The sequence below is a fragment of the Helicoverpa armigera genome, chromosome 14, assembly GCF_030705265.1.
Source record: "Helicoverpa armigera isolate CAAS_96S chromosome 14, ASM3070526v1, whole genome shotgun sequence".
Classification (NCBI taxonomy): Eukaryota; Metazoa; Arthropoda; class Insecta; order Lepidoptera; family Noctuidae; genus Helicoverpa; species Helicoverpa armigera.
In genome coordinates, this window is record NC_087133.1 from 5,931,754 (window position 1) to 5,949,731 (window position 17,978).

General features: G+C 37.8%; 1 protein-coding gene across 17 annotated transcripts in view; it reads right to left on the reverse strand.

The window, feature by feature from the left end:
- Nucleotides 1–17,978, reverse strand: part of Scrib (scribble) — a 68,216-nt gene that overhangs the window by 16,544 nt on the left and 33,694 nt on the right. For 14 of the 17 annotated variants that reach the window (XM_049837097.2, XM_064037781.1, XM_064037784.1 and 11 more), the window contains 8 exons: nt 5,508–5,713; nt 4,606–4,739; nt 4,215–4,299; nt 3,541–3,766; nt 2,301–2,491; nt 1,785–1,896; nt 1,275–1,564; nt 910–1,002 (listed from right to left, as the gene is read on the reverse strand). In XM_049837097.2, coding sequence (XP_049693054.2) covers nt 910–1,002; nt 1,275–1,564; nt 1,785–1,896; nt 2,301–2,491; nt 3,541–3,766; nt 4,215–4,299; nt 4,606–4,739; nt 5,508–5,713 — 1,337 coding nt within the window. Of the gene's footprint in view, nt 1–909; nt 1,003–1,274; nt 1,565–1,784; nt 1,897–2,300; nt 2,492–3,540; nt 3,767–4,214; nt 4,300–4,605; nt 4,740–5,507; nt 5,714–15,173; nt 16,186–17,978 lie in introns of all 17 variants that reach the window. The other 3 variants (XM_049837103.2, XM_049837104.2, XM_049837102.2) reach the window with 3 other exon arrangements.

Below are 17,978 nucleotides of genomic sequence, written 5' to 3' on the forward strand. Positions count from 1 at the left end.
ACAGCTTAATACTGTTATCTAATAGCCCCGTAGCTTTCCAGCATTAGAAATCTGAAAAATTAAAAAATAATGCTTTGTGAGTTGTTTAAGAGAAATCTAGCTACTACTCATTGGAAACTTTCATTCTAAGCTGTAAAAAACACTACTTAATTGCTTTACGTCTAGCAATCGTTAACTGTACTCTACATACACAATATGTATAGATATATTTATATATTTTACACACATAATTTAATAGATCATTACTTATAATATGATTACAATAAATAGTTAATAATCGTGTGATATGGCAAAGTTATAAACAATGTTGCGTCGACAATGTTTTATTGGCAATAGTGCAATTATACAAGGTAGGCTGAAGCTTTCAAATAATTCTACTATTGAATTATTGAAAAAGTGCATAGTTACTAAAATACATAATGATAAAGGATAATACACCGTATGACTCTAGAACACGAGTAATGATACGTTAGCATGTATTTGTACTAACTCAATTCGGACCAGGTTTAATAAATATGACTTAAACTTTTACCCATGAGGATTTATTAACAGGCGGTATCTAAATCTGGAATGTTGAAGTTTTAATAGGATACTGAAGCAGATAAATGCTGGGAAAGTACGGAGATCGCATTTAACCATAATTTAATAGTTGAGACCGATATTAAATCCGAACATCGTGAAATATGAGCTCTATATTTCAGAATGCATCGGACGCAATACCTTTCGCAGCTATTGGCGGCTAAATGTCATCGCCCACTTTCAACTAATCTACATAGTGAAATGAAACAAGATAAGGCGTCGCACACAATGGTGGTGAAGCTATGTCGTAAAAGCCCGGATGTGAACGTGTTAAACCATTACCATCACCTGTGAATCTGGGTACGTTAATTAACGTTAAGTGAATCTCACCTGTATATCGTCGAAGACATCGTCGCTAGATCCGTGAACGTTATTGGCGCCGGGAGTTAGGGGCGTGCTCGTACTGTTAGTTGTCGGTTTGGCCTGGAGTCAACGAGTTTTAATTTTGAATTTATTTGCCTTCTAAGTGGGAACAAAAAGCACATTGATCTTGAAGCTTTTTGAAAATTTGTAGTATATTTCAATAATTAGTAATTAAAAAACACAATAGCGTATTGAAAATCATCTAAATGTTATGATTGTTTTACTACTGTGCAATGATAGAAGTCAGTTAGACTATTCAACATCTATATTAACGCTATGTTCCCAAAATATGTAAGCCCAAAAATCCATAGAAAGCGATCACCAAGCCTCACCTGTCCGTTGGGGTGACTAAGTTTTCGCGGTGCGGGTTGCGGTGGGACGGCGGTGGTGGGTGCGAATGTGGCTTGTTTTTGCACCGGCGGCGCCTGTGTCTGTGTGAGTGTGGGTGCGACCTGTGCGGACACGCGCGGTGCTGTCTGTGTGTGGGTGTTGCCCACGGGTGTGCTAATGTGATTCGTGGAAGGTTGTATAGGTTTCGGTGTCGGAGTGACGTTCACATTCGGCAGGCTGGTCTTGTGCTCTCTCACTTCGTCTGATGTCGACTTCCGCGGCATCAACTCGCCTAAACGAGGAAAACAGATTTTAATGAACGAGTTTCAAGCTAAGCTATCTATACTACGGTCGGTCGCTGTAGGTTCATAAATATATTTAAACCAGAAAGATAGATATGATAAGTAGCAAGGTTCCTTTCTGCGAGAAAGTATGTAAATACTGAAGCTATTGATCGGGCAAGCTTTCAAAGTAGTCTACATTTCGATAGGTGATTAAAGCGTTATATTTACCGTGTTCTGTAGTGATCGTCCGCTGTAGAACGAGCCTTACAAATCTCTCGTGTCCGGTGAGGAGGGAAACGGCTGCTTCGTGAGGAGCGCTCTCCATATCTACGCCGTTTATCTAAAGAAATAAATCTATATTAACTCTTGCGTTGCGGTCGCCTAGTCGCTTTCGTAGTAAAACATTAACGAAGCAACTGTTTTTTATAGGAAGTCAACAGGTTCTTATCTTGAATAAACTGTATTTTTCAGTAGCACTAGATTCCGCACGACACATTGTAATGTGTAGATAAGTTTTTATTTTGTGCTTACTTTCTAAACATATGATCAATGTACGTGATAACTATTTCCTAAAGCTTCGCCTGTTTCCTTTGGAACTACTTCCAACATCCGGATAAAGAGTAGTCCTTTTCCTGAAGATCTTTATCAACACGTTGTTATATTTAAAAATAATTAAACAGCAAACAAACTGAAGGCTATATGTACTATATACTGAACCCTGGATATCATCAGGTGCAAACTTACAGAGACAACTTTATCGCCGACCATCATCTTGCCGTCCTTCGCGGCGGCGCCTTGCGGGGAGATGCGCGAGATGTATATGGCGTCGCTATCGTCCCGGTACGGAGGCGAACCCTTCCCGCCCGCTATGCTGAACCCGAGCCCGGCGCCGTCGCGGATCAGCGTCGTGTGGACTAGCACCTTTTGTTGGTATACTGAAGAAGGAATATTGTTTAGTTTTGGGTTGGAGTTGGAGCACATATTATGTGTATAGGTTATATAGCCACTTTCTATGTGACGCAAATAGCGAAGCTAGCTATTGGTATAAAGAAAGTAAAGTAAATCCGACGAGTAGGTTATGACTAGGGATCATGTAATGCATTCAGTAGCTTTTTCGTAAAATAGGCTCAAAAATCCAGACCAAACTTTCACGTTTATTACATTAGGGTGGTTCCAAATACGATGTGTAATATACCCTTTTACATAAAATAGAATATAACACAAGTGAACGTGTGAAATAGCTTCGTTGCTATGGAACTAAACTGAAATGTTTCCGATTGACATTTAATAAGCAACGCGGCGATGAGCCACAACTTATGTGCTATGCAAACACAAAGTTCAAATGCTAATAGAAGTTCTTACTTTACATAATATTGGTGTCTTTGAAAGTACATTTATAAGGCTAGGCTTTTCCCACGTATATCGGGTTCGGCTTCCAGTTCAACGAGAAATGGTAGACTATCTGTATTTTAGACTATAGACGATGCTTCGACTGACGGCTGACCTATGCAACCCGGCTGAGGAAATACCTGTATCTAAAGGTGAGACTGGTAATCAGATTTTATTGAGCTTTTCGATTGCATGTGACGACTTTCAAAGTATAATTTACTATGGTCGAGACTAACAGATTAACGTGGCCTTTGAGACGCTGAAAGGCCTCGATTTATTAATAGCTGTCGGTTATTTCGCTGTGGATTTTAGATTAAAGGGAAAGCTAAGTATCTATAATAGACCAGCTGTTACCCGCAATTTTACAGTGGCCTGATGGAAATACTTCCTGAAGCCAGATTTGAATTAACCTATACGTTACACTGAAGTTTATAACGCCGAGTGGACCGTTTCATCAAAATCCGTTGAACACTTTCCGTGACAGAGATAACAAACTTTCACGGCTTATAATTACTGTATGGTATGTAACATGGCCTGTCGATAATTTCAGTATAGATTTTAGATAACATATAGAAAGCTATTTTAATAGACTCACCGGGTGGTATGTATGGCTCAGTGGAGGGAGGTGGCGGCGACGCTTGCAGTCTTTGATAGCTGTCCGAAGTAACTTGACCCGTTGGGGACGGACTGTAGCTGGTTACGTTAGTGACCACCGTTGGTACTGGCTGGTTGACTTGCTCCTTGTATTCAGGCTCAAACTCTTGGGCGTACTGGTTGCTGATGATAAGAGGCTTGTTCGGTATACCGCGACCTGTCGGAACCTGTTCGAAGGATGATTGGCGTGGTTATTGATACTTTATACGTTAGTTGCATAGAGGCATGACAAGCGGAGATGTCATAACGAAAAATCTCCTAAGAAAAATAGCGTACGCAAAATGTGGGTGTTCGAGGGACGAGGAATGTTACCAGCTCCTCCCCCATACGCCTTCTTTTGAGCCCACCGAATTTCTTTTTTGAACTAAAACACCAATCAGTCAAGACCAAGACTCGATCTCTCAAGGAACCCAAACGACTCGTTAGTTACTAGCAACTGATCGTTTTGATCACGCCTTCCGTACATTACTTGAGCCACAAGAGAGCCTGACCTTATAGCATCTCCGCTCATTTTCCTTCCTCCGTGGTCAGTTGTAATGAGACACCTGAGATCTCCCTTGAATAAGATTTACATAATACGTATATTGTGGCGTGCATATTGAATGAGATGTTTACCTGTCCATTTTCTAGTGTGGATACTGTGTCGGTAGTGCTTGATATGGAATGATGGCTCGCTCCACTCGGTGCTCGGCTGTGAGTTCTGAATAAAATTATAGGTTTATGTAAATATTGTCAGGACTGTTAAGGTATAAAGACTTTGGTACTTTAATAACATTGAAACTACAGACCATCATTTTGCAATAATATGTTGAGGATATAATACACAAAATAATTATGTTGTACGAATACATAGGTACTAAAACATAACTCAGCCAAGTATTGCACACAGTCTTAGCAAACTAAGCTAACTAAACTCCCATAATCTGTTCTAAATAATTTAGGTTCACGCAATCTGTATTGCAACAGTGATGATGAAACATTAAGATAAGGAACAAACGGTGCTTGCCTGGTTGAATTGGGCGAATCTCTGGTCACGACAAGTGTGAGCGTGGGCCCGCTTGCTTTAAGTACTTCGACTGCATAGTAATGATCCACTTCTACGACGGACGTACCGTTCACTGAGAGCACCTTGTCGCCAACCTGAAACAATATAACGGTTTTATTACGAGAAGCCCACATAATACTCTATTTGGTGTTACATAATGCATTAGTATTGAATAATGTAACAATTTTAAATCGCAAAAAAATAACAAGTAGCAAGTACCAATTTAACTACGCCGTTAACGGGTACCTACTTCTAACAGTGATTCATTTAATGATTTTTGGAAACATTATCTAATACCTACTTGTCAATTTATAAAACGACATCATTATACAGACGTATCTTTACTTGTTATGAATGCGAAAGTAACTCTATTTGTTTTGCTTTATGCAGTAACATGTGCTATAGGTACTTAAGGAAGCTTAAGTACCTATAGCTTTTATACATGCTCATGTAGACTTTCCTCACTTTACGAATACTTAATCTATGGTATAAATAAATTTTGCACACTAGACGTGGTTTTACCTACAGCCGGAACTACTTCCTGAACTCCGTGATCCGTTCAGTAGCTTTGCATAAAAGAGTAATAATATCCACTCGTGCCAACTTTCTCGTTTATTTCATTTAGTCTGACTATCAACCTCCGTGTCTCACGATAAATTGGTAGGCCCCGGCTCTCATTAGAACCTCTTTGGCAGTCGTTATGAGTAGTCAGAGGCCCCAACAGTATTACCAAGGGATATAGGGCTGCGTAGGTAACTGGGTTGAGAAGATCAGATAGGCAGCCGCTCCTTGTGGACTCACTGGAAGCCGGCTCCAACATAGTTGGGGAAAATCTAGGCAGATTTTGATGATATAAAACTCACCCTAAGTCCAGCGTTATAAGCGGGTCCATTTTGTGTGACTCTAGATATGAATATGCCGTCATCGTCGCCGACGTAAGGGGTCGAACCTCGTCCCCCGGCTATGCTCAGGCCGAGGCCACCAGCTGTCCGTGCTATGCGGACTTCGATGCATCGCTGGTCGCTCACAACCCGGGCTTCGCTTTCCGCTCGTTCGGATACAGATTCACCTATGAAAAAAAAAAAATTACAGTTAAAAAAATGTTATTTAGAATATTTATCTTACAGTGTGTTTTTCTTCCTTAAATTAACATTCTCTTGCTTTTATCAAACTAACCCAACTCTTATCTTTCCGCTTTGTGCAGGTATGCGGAAAATTAAGTTGAAGATTTAGAAATTATATTTGCTTTTGTGAATTCGTTTTCCCCAAAATCGTTTCCCTATGATTCATAGGAGCGTCAAATTATTATGCCTAAGAGTATCTATGACAACCTGTTTCCTCTATCGCATTATGAGTCATTAAATGGGCATTTTGAATACATGTGTGTGTCCTATATACGGATGTTTTGATATGTCGTTATCAGTAACACAGATGCTGCTGATATCAATAAGTACTTGATATCACCGCGCCCTATTCCCTTCATACCTCAAGGCTAGAAAGATTAATATGTATGCTTTCAACGGATAATATTTATAAAAACATTAACAGACACATTTATTACAAGAATTGTGTTCGTTATGTCATCCATCAACATTCTTATCATTATAAAACCCTTTACTTTGTTTATCTGCCATTATAAAGTAATTTCTAAATGTTGACTTGATAAGTGAATAAGAATACTTAGCTGAATGATAATTATCAGCTATTTTAATTAATCCGTCCGACTGCATATACATTTGTTATCTAGAATAGAACCACTAGTTATGTAATGCGTATTGTTTCGGACTACTGAGTTCCGCCATTTACGCAATACTTACAGGTATCTATTGTCAACAAGTGTAAGGTCAAGCATAAATATGAAAATAGATATTCGTGAGAATAATACAACGTTATGTGCATGGATTAATTAACCTGGTTAGTTATCCGGTTACATAGATATAATTAATGATGAGTATGAGACTTCCCCATCAGCCCACATATTTTCCTGAACGAAGACCTCGTTCTTTGAGTTAATAGGAGTGGGCGTTTTAAAGTGCCGACACTGAACTAATTATTAACCCTCCTGTGAATAGGAACAATAACTCTGTATGCAATGTGGTGCATATGTTTTCAAGGTCGGTGCAATACAATCATGAGCTAAAAAATAAAGTCACGATATAGACATTATGACTGTGTGACGTATCACCTGCGCTTGCGGTCGTCACGATTGTGAACTATTAGTTACAAAATATGAAGCCTGAGATCGCTATCGCTAGAGAAATGCTTTGTACTGAAGGCCAATAACAAACGACGCGCTGTGACAATTATTGATGATACGTTTCTAAGCAACCGCGTTTCTAATTCCACAGATCTTCAATGCAAACAGTACAGAATTGAATAACAAATGATAGCGCGTCGTTCTGTAAGGTTCGCACGACAATCAACATGTCGAGACGAATGAATGGACCACAGTGAAATCATGATCCAGAATGGTCGGGCCCGCGTCCTGTCTTGTGCATTACAATAGCCAATCAGTTGCAATACTTTCACCCCCGGATAAGCTTAATAGAATAACTACACAACTATTGTACCCCAGAACAAGTCGTGATAGTTTACAGAGGGATTCGTGACTCTCATTTTACAGTAGTCTTATTGGAAAATGCTCTTTTCTAGGAATGATGGTAATTTAGTTCCAATCTAAATGTAACGGACAGGTGAAAGTCAATGTTGTGAAATGATTCAGTGAGTAATTTAACGAAAAAGCATGTAACTAATAAATAATTGCTGCAGGTACTTTATGAAAGTAATTTAAGTAAAAGCAGTGAAGTAATTCTCATCTTGTATGTAGTGAATGCCGTTTTTGTTGGCAAGAGCGCTTAAACACAGGGTAAAAACTTAGAAGCAATGTAAGAAATTGCTGCTTTGATGACAGGAATAAATCCTGAGCTTGATAGCGGTCCGTTAATGTTAAATTAAGAGTGGCAATTTGATTTAATGGCCGTGGTGGGCTATGTACAGTGTACACTTAGTACACGTAATGTTGTAAACACACACACGTCTGGTGTTTGCTGCCTGCGCCACCGGTGCGGCCCCGAGACCATTACGCCGTAAATACACTAAACGTATGACTTCATACATTCATCATTCTCAACGGTATAGCCCTACCACAATATTAAATCTACATCTATGTTATGTAGTTTATATTTTCACAGCGCTTTCTTATATTTTATTGCACTATGCATACTATTTATGGTGATATGCAAAATTTCACTATTTAACATTTATGGTAAATAAAGGAATAGATAATAATCAAAACTATAAAAATATGCATTATTAAGATTTTATGGGAAAGGTTTTGCTTCTCATTATTATTTATTTTATAGAAAAGCAATGATAAAAACTTGCATATATTTCCATCCCAATTGCTGAAAAAAGACATAGGTGCAATATCACCATCACAATCCGAATTAAAATAGCTTTTGAACGTCTGATTAGATTCATGTGTAAATATAAATGAGACCTAATTAGCATATTGTAATTTTATTGAATGAAAAAAAAAACTGTCTTTGGTCGAAAACTGAATCTCTTGTTTTTTTTTTTAATTAGAGAAGGGAATGGCAGGGGTGATCTGGTTTTGAAAGCTGTTTTGTGTGTGCAGACTGCAGCATGTTACGGTACTCTTTGCACGTTCCGAGTACGAGCTGCAAGCACTAATCACAGTTATGAAAGATAATTTCAACGGAGGCTAGCAATTTACACGAAAAACACATAATTACGGTGCAAGAGCTTTATGAAAGGCAGGAGAACAGAAATGGTTCATAGATGAATTATGAAACTACAATGTAGAGGTAATGGGGAATGGATTCTGCAAGTGAGTTATGACTAGAAAGGGAGCAACTACTAAAGTGGCAGCGAGGCTGTATATTTTGGTGATGTACCTTATACCAAACATGTCTGTATTGGTAAACAATCTATTTTCGAAGATGACACACTTGAAGGTCAAAGGGCAACCCATCCACACATTAATCCAATGTCAAGAGTTACTCTGTCAATAATGTCCAAAAAATTTGATACTTTTAACTACGCACTTACGCAATAAGGAGGTACAATAGCAAGTATAAGTTAGGACCCACCCGAATACGTGAGCGATGACCGCATAACATTACTGCTGTTTCACCTTCATAGAGTATTTACGAAGCACGTAAAATATGTTACGTATGGCCTATTGAACAGAAGCGGCCGGCCACTAAATGTTATTGAGTGCAAGTGCGCTGTAATAATACGCGCATTGTTTTGCGGTTTATAGCGAGGACCATGAAGCCACATTTATGTAAGCAACAATAATGTCAAGATGAATATTTCTACAACTTATTTTGTGAATATTGTATTGATCGTAGCTCACGATCAATGCTATTTTTTATTGACGATGACTGATTCATGTTGGAATGCGAATTATTTTAAAACCGTTGTGTGAGAAGAAAACATTAGAAATCAAACGTAAATTTTAAAGACACACGACGTAAAATTTGAGTATCAATATTTGGTTGTACAGTTGTTAGATCTTTTTTTGTGTGCTTCATATAAAAATGCGTGAATACTTGCCATCCAATTACTCGCCGTGTAAGATCTTAATTAAAATCTGTTACACAAAAACAATATTTCAGAAACGTTCTAATTCACGTTTGTTCATACAATAAACAATGTTTAAATTCGTTTTGGTCATGCTAGTACACCAAGCGTGAATATTATTAAATTGAGACAAGTTGGAAGAACATAACTGCACAGTGCACATATGGTAAGGCCTTATACGGCTGCACTTCTTATATGTAAGTTGTGTTACCTTTGCGATCACTTAAGCAGAGGTTTTTATAGGACTTATTCTAACAAGCAATAATTAATGGCACAATTTCCCACATCAAACATTCACTTAGTCAGTTACTATTTACACTTAGAAATGATATATAGTATGTGAAATTCTAAATAAGTTTCCATTGAATGTGAATGTTATTTTCTATGTAAAAACAATAATGAACCTTGACTCCTTTGTCGCAGAATATCATAGAGCACGATATCCGTTCCCCAGCAGTATTTCCATAACCATAACAAAGTTAACAGCCCATAGAATTTTGTTTTCAAATGTTATTTTTGTTCCAAACGTCACATTCAACAATGCAAAATGTTAATTTGGATTGCATCAGAGGTTACGCAAATACAAAAAAAAATACCGTATTGTGTTAGAGCTGTCACTGTCGCATCCAAAGTAGAATTATTTAATTATATTTCAATTGACACTACAACACGTTATTATGATTTAAAAGGATATCTAAAAACACTAATTACATTTCCAGCCGTCTAGTTATCTAATCGAAGAGAAAGTAAACTTACGCTTTTTTCTCCGGATAACACCCATTTCCTCGACTCAAACTAGTCCTGGGCTACTTCCTGAATAGGGGCAGCTATGCCCGTAGGCGGAGGTTGATTTACCGGCTCTTGTTACGATACTATCTGGCTAGTATCGTACGTCAATCAAACCGAAGCACCGGCCGGCTATTCGCCCTAATGCATTCCGACTAGGTCATTGTCCAATTTGATTATGAAATAAATTGTCTATAATTTTGTAAACTGTTAACTTTATCTAAAATGCTAATCAAATATTGTTTATAAAATAAGTTAGTAGAACCGGCTTCGGATTTGATACGGCAAACCAAAACAAACAAGTCGTGAACACCGAACTGGGTATAGGAACGCGAGTAGTGCGCGCAGCCCGGGGCGCATGCGATGACGGAATGCGCGCGCAACCACCGCAAGATCTGGCGGAGGCTGTGGCGCCGGCGCCCGCGCCCGCGACCTCTCCGCCCGATTAAAAATAGAAAGTCTCAACCTGGCGCATACCGATTCCTTTATTTTTACCCTAGCGTTACCTACCCATTATCTGTACCGATCGATCGCATCTACATCCGATCTCGTTACCGACACTTTCGATTCTTTATGACTAGTAAGTACGTATCAATGAGATCGATTGTATGCCTACTTATTAAAGCTATTATCATGTCTTTATTGTTTTATTTTCATTCTCATAAAATTTCTCATTTTATGTATATTGCAAGCTGAAATATTTATAACGATACACATGTGGAGATGTGGTGGATGATACTGATATAATTCGACCTATTCCTTAAAAGATGCTATATTGATCATTTGCAAAAAATAACTCCTTTCATTTAGGGTCGAAACTGTGGTCCTAAAATAACAGTTTGCGACCAGCATTTTTATTTAAACTTATATCTACGAATACTTAATAGCATGAAGAGCATGAATTACTAGTGGCACTATAAAAACTTAATAAAAAACCCATTAGAAAAAAAAATTAGGTACCATTTGCTTCTTATCATCTGCCTAGCCTTTTCCCAAATACGTTGGGGCCGGCTTCCAGTCTAGATAGATGAAGCTAAGTGTTTAGGTAGCGACTGTCTATCTGACCTCCTCAATCTCTATCTGACATCCTCATTTGCCCCTAAGGGAATTGATGGTATTGCCTTATTTATTCTGCCTTCCAGAGAATGTAGGTTTGAATACACTCTAACTTGAATACTTATAAATAATAAAAGACACGCCATATATGTAGGTATTTAAAACCAGTCATCCTTTTAAAGGAGTCGAATAACAAAGGAAGTTTATAAACATTTATAGTGAGTGCATGGTTGTTTACTTCATGCTCCGAACTCAAACTCATAATCAATACAACTAACAATCGTAGAATCAAGGTAAAGAACGCAATTAACATTATTGGTATTAAAATCAATAGAAAGAAATCAAACTATACATGGGTAGGTACGGTACTGCAGGTTAATCTTCTATTTAATACCGATACGAATTTACGTAATTATATAAAACATCTTAAGATGACAGTTAATTACGCTACGAAACGATATAATATTACGGAGCTATCGGAGAAAATTAGAAATCGTGTAGCCGGGATTTAGCTTTCAGTTAACCGAAGATTATTGAACAGGACTTCAGCTTTCGAAAAGCAGTCCGACCGGTGATCTACATACAGGCAATGCACACCTTGCAGGGTGATTAATGTATGCAAGGATGCCAATTAGATACGGCACGCGTCACAGACGTAATGGACGTTCAGACCCACTTATGCACTAACAAACTCGTTCTCGAAAGGACACTTTTCTCGCCGAATGTTTATGCGTCTACGTTTCGAGTAACGGTCATGGTGACATAGCTTTGTAAGAATTTGATACTGTTTCTCCGTAGGTGGATTTGTCGAGAAAACGTGTTAATCCGTAAAAAGTATTGCACCGACTCTCCATACAGCTTTCAATTCGTATTCTTCATTGGATACCCTGATGTAAACGTGAGATGTTATATAGATTTTTTTAGCAATGTAATTTGTAACGACATCTCAATCGTGAGCGAAAACCAGTGCGTAAAAATAAATACTATTAATGATCCCCTATCATGTTCTCAGGCTATCAAGTTACTGATGCGCTTCAATAACTCATTTCACAGGTTCGCTTTCGAGATCTGCCCGCAGCACGGATGTAAACCGCAACGCACGGTTTCCTGTGCACTTTGCCAAGCCTATGCTACTATCTCTAACGAGTCTTCACGGCGATCAAATACAATTTTAGAGAAACCTCCAAACAGTACGAAATATTAACGCGCACAACCATTCAAACGATTGTCCTTCCAATACAAAAGATAAGATTGAGTCAGAACTCGATAAAATTCCAACGTCAAGTGGTGATGGTGAACGTGATCATTTCATACACGACATTAATGGTGAGAGAAATCTGAAATGGTTACGTATCTCAGCTAACCGCCATTGTAACAACAATAACAATTAATAAGTTCACGGGGCCAGAATACACAATAACAAACAAGGACTTTCACGGCGTTGAATAAGACGCGGATGCACGAAGATTGATAATGCAAAAGAAAAACATGAGTGCACTACCTATAGTAATTACTTCTACAGAGAAAGGTGTTTTGTATCCAACATTATAATAACATGTACCAAATAACAATCTATGACATTTATATATTAAGATTCGAAAGTAAAACACAGTAATTTACGTTCGTGTGATGTGCCCGATAGTCCCTAGCTCGGTTAATAATATGTATTACTGTTTATTACTCAATCACATTCCTAGATTCATATCCAAATTATCTTGACGTTCCAAATTGAGTCATTGTTTACTTGGTGTAGTATTTACAACAAAAGTGTTTAATCTTTAAGGCGAGGAAGTGGTCAACAATAATTCCATAACCGGCACGCGCATCTAAGGCGCCAAAAGGGGTCGGAGCGTCTGAGCGGGGCGAGGATAACAATACGCGCGCTAGCTTATAACTAAAAGTCGTAAGCGACAAAATGGTTTTGTAATTTTAATATTTAGAAATGATAATTTAATAAAAATTCCTACTACCATTTTAAAGAGTATGTATATACTCAACTACTAAAAAAGTTAAGAGGCTTAAATCGGTCCCGTTTGCCCATAATATGTGAATCTCTTTTTAAAAAGAGGTATGTTTGATATATTTTTCTCTGTTATAAAAGTTACCTAATCATGTTTCTACAACTAACAAAATAAGGTTTATATCGTGAACTTTCAGATAACCAAGTTGTATTTTGATCCGTTTTGTATTTACTGAGAAAAATTGAAATCCTTGGGGCCAAAAATTCCAATTCGTCCTCTTAACTAGTATTTCCTTTGTTTTATATCCAAGGTTCATGATTACAGACGTCAGATAAAGCAATTAAACAAACATGATCTAGTTAGTGTATTTGGTAAGTAAGTACGAAATGGACTAGTAAAATCGAAATACGATGTTATTTGAGTAAAGCTGTGAGTTCACGAGTGTCAATCGTGCTCGTCTCCTTTTCTATCAGGCATCGGTGCACGAACTCGGCTCAAGCACGCGCACCCTGCCTGGTACCACACAGCCTTCTCTACTGTACTCGCAACGAAAGCTCATCCGTTATTATTTGTTAGGGTCAAATAACCTCCAACTTTATACACTGCCTGTATTGTACTTTCTATCCGATATCGCCAAACCATTACACAACTATGAGATATAGACTATGGTTAACAAACCATTTGTTATTAGATTTTATACCGTAACTGTTCCATTACATAAACCCCGTATCTAACTTAACTACACAAAACAAACTCAAAGATTTGAATGTAAACTTTCAAATAAGGCTATCCTACTTTAACTGATGAATAGAAGCTTTGTGAAGTACAAGGTGTTAAAGAGAAGATAATACGGAGACATATTCTTTATATTGTATAAAAAACAGAAACTCATCTCCAATACTATAAATGGTTTCTTTAGTAAATATAAAGAACAATAAATAGTCGTTGACCTTCTAACCGAACCAGGGCTCCATTTGTGCAAATGCTAAAACGGTGACACGCGAATATTAAAACGTACCGATTATAACGGTATCAACTGTTATTTTATTGATGTGATCAGGATTAAAAGAAACTCAAACTACCATAATCTCGTGTTAACTGATATTGTGTGCTGATTTTACAAATATTAAAATTCATAATCAAATGAGAATTTTAAAGATTTTGTTTATTATTAAAATATCAACGGTGTGGCCGAAATCGACCGTGGACGTCATTATATTCAATTTTTAAACAAATCAACTGGGACTTCTTACTTGCTTTAAACGTGAACTCCATGAGGGAACACATTATCCCACGAACGGCGGACTTTGTGACCGCCATGGTATGTCGCGTATGTACTTAATTAGAAACAAATAAATAAACAGCACTTATTTTTGAATATGGGTACTTATCGTAAAGGCATATGGAGTACTGAGAGAGGCAGCTAACACAACGGTCTGGCTCATTAGAGCGCACCAGTAAACGCGGGGAGAGTGCCCTGCTGCAGCTATTGTTGTCCGTCCCTCGGGAGGGTTGCCCCAGATGTCGTCCTATTTACGCACACACGCATAAGAAACCTTTTGTTTATATATAGAAGAGTCGAGAATTATAGTTTGTAATACAGATTTAACAACAAAACAACCCAACAAAATTGACTTGGTTCTAAACATATTCACTGGGTAGAATTTATGTAAATTGGTAGAAATGCACTTAATAGGCAAATTGATTGGAAGAAATCTGCAGCGAGATAAAAATAGGTTCACTGAATTTAATTGTCGAACTAGTTAAGATAAACAGGTTCTGAGTGAACTTAATGGGCAGTTAGAATATCGATACTAAGTATTCAAAACACTATGGTGGTTAAGCTGAAAGCAGAATATTTTATGGTAGTTATACCTTGATACAACGTGATATATTGCAGGTTAACGACTAGATTAGTTTCTATTCAAAACGACTTTCTACTGTGGATTTCTCTCCAGACCTCACTGTACAAAATGGATATTAGTTACTAATAAAATATTTATTGATATGACATTTTCTATACAAATAGAAAATGAACGCCATTTATTGCCCAAATTGGTTCCTAATATGTATAAGTTTTGTGTAGTCTGGGAAACTGACAGCCAAGTTTACACTTACCGTAACCGTGAACAATAGGCTCCAATTCGCTTATCCGGACTCGTCTGGGTCCGTATTTCGCAGGCAACGTATAATTAGCGTTTGGATATATTGGAGTTCCATTCTGTTGATCATGACGGCTTACTGATCGAGGTAAAGTACCATGCAATCTAACTGATGGATCATACGCTGGGTTTCTTTGATCATCAAAGCGAGTTTGTCGTGGCATAGAGCCAGATGGTCGAAAATGTTCTTCATTATACACAGGATTATTTCTTTGGTGATCGATACGGCTTATTGATCGTGGCAACGATCCATGCCTCGGAAAAGAGTTATCAACATAGAACTGATTGTCTACCCGCTGATCTTGGCGACTCACAGAACGTGGTAACGTTGAACGAAAGGAGTCATCGTCGTACACCGGATTACCCTTTTGCTGATCTAGGCGACTGACCGATCGTGGCAATGATCCATGGTGGATTGATGAATCGTTATAGACAGGCTGATACCGATACTGGCCCTCATTATGCAGCTGTTGTGACTGGTAATATGGCTTCGTCGTGTCTGTGTAATCAATATACGGGTTGCTTCTCTCCCTTGTACCATATCCATTGTTTCCGGATTGTTCATAATGATTTAATGCTTGCAAGCTTTGTGCTGGATATCCATATTGATTCGGTTGCCTGCGGTACTTGTCGAGTATATCAAAGGATCTATTGTAAGGTGCAGAGAAACGATCGGTGGCAAATATCTCGCTCACGGGCAGTCCGCTGCTATTGTTACTTGTGTTGCTGCGGTTACTCCTATTACTACTCCTCAGGTTGTTTCGACTCAGTGAACCGTCACCGCGAACACTTAACTTCACTTCCAGTCTCTTTTTGTCTTTCATTTTATCCTCTTTTTACACGTTCGTGGGAACTCCCTTGCTATCACCATTAGTTATTACTTAATGTGTTCAAATTAGAAACGTTGTCGGACAAAATAACGAATTAATTATAGTTTACGGTGTTATACAACGAAGTAACACATCACGCTGAAGAAAGTAAATTGCATTTACAACGGCGAACATCATGAACGATGAGTAATGATGATCGTCGATGTATAAGTAAATGACCACAAGCTCGGGAACAAGACCGTTCTTGTTGAAGTTAATTGAGGTTAAAATAGTTTGGACGGAACATCGACACGACTTTCGGACAAAGAAACCGTCAATTCCGTGGCAGGCATTTGACGTATAGATAGAGGATAACAATAGAAAACTTGTAAGAGGAAATTCTTAGATAAATTTAACGATTAGTTAACAATTAGTCTATCCATCAAAGCGAGTGTGTAACTACATGAATTTTATTCTTTTGTCGCAGTCAAAAGCATAAAATATTTAAGAATTTTTCAAAACATTCACCTACTTATTTCCAAGAAATAGACACAACACAGCCATTTAACTGAACCACGCTTGGAAATATAAATAAATGCTAAATTAGATATACGAACGATGTAGCTTGATAAACCACTCCTTGACATGCAATATCCGCGCAGACGGATTAGATTCGTTTTAATGAATTTTCCAAGAAAACATTTTTATTTCTTGATAAAACACTAACGAAACGTAACCAATTAAGAGCACTCTTCAAAACTGTTGTAAAGGATTTGATGATATTATTAAATGAAAAAAGAAAACAAACTAGATATTATATATCTCAATTAACGACTTCCCTCTGCTAGAGAGCAATGTTCAGCTACGACTGACAATAAGTTTCGATCGAGTAATTTATTATTATAGCTGATAAGATAATGCCGTCAGTTCAATAACTCGTATCAACAAACATGTATAGATACTGTACCCTAGGGGCACATAACACCTTCTATGCAACCTTAGCCGCGTTATTGTTTGCTAATTTAAAATGTATTTTTTATCTACTTGTTATGCCTGCCACGTGAATCATGTGAAGTACACTTACACATACGTAAGACAGGTAAATATGCCTCGAGGCGCCTACATTTACGGAAAATCAGACTCGGTCAAGGTTACAGATGGTCTCTTACGCATTGTTTTGGGTATACACGTCGACTTGAACGTGAAAACCAAATTTTACAATTTATGAAGACTTGATTCTCTTTAGAATGACGATCGATAAAAACCAAACTACATTGCAATAATTATTTTCAGTGAGTCAAGTTAATATGTCTGAATATAAACTGACAGCGCCATATCGCAGGTTCAAGTATAAAGTACTGATAAAGTACTAAGTACTGTACTAATTCAACAACTTACTTGTTTACTTGGGACCACAAAAATTAAGGGATCTGACCAAGGAAGGACACTTTATAATTGAATTCTTCGAAATTATGATGTATTAAGAAAAAAGCAAAGCAACAAAGTGGTTTGCTTACTGTGGTATGACACAGGGAAAGTGGGTACGTCTCCGTGTGCAACTGTGCACGTAAGTGCATGGTATCTAACCCGCAATTTTGAAGGAAATAGAGCAAAGCGTATTACCGCGAACTTCTGTACATCATAGGAGATATATTTCCGAAACAAAAACAGAGAAACAAGTAAGTGACGCATCTTCATGTAACGATGTAACAATAACCGAGCTTGACCTTCATACACTGCTTGTACACAGGTTTCTAGAATATCATACATACGTGCTAATGCTACAACAGATAATCGTATATACTTATTATCCAATCGATACAAAACATGTTATGCTATTAACGAACACTTTTATTTAATTAAGTTATCTATCACCGAAACTCGTTACCCGGCACTGAATATTTCGACAACTTAAACACATTAAGGAACGGAACTGGGATATTAGGTGCAAT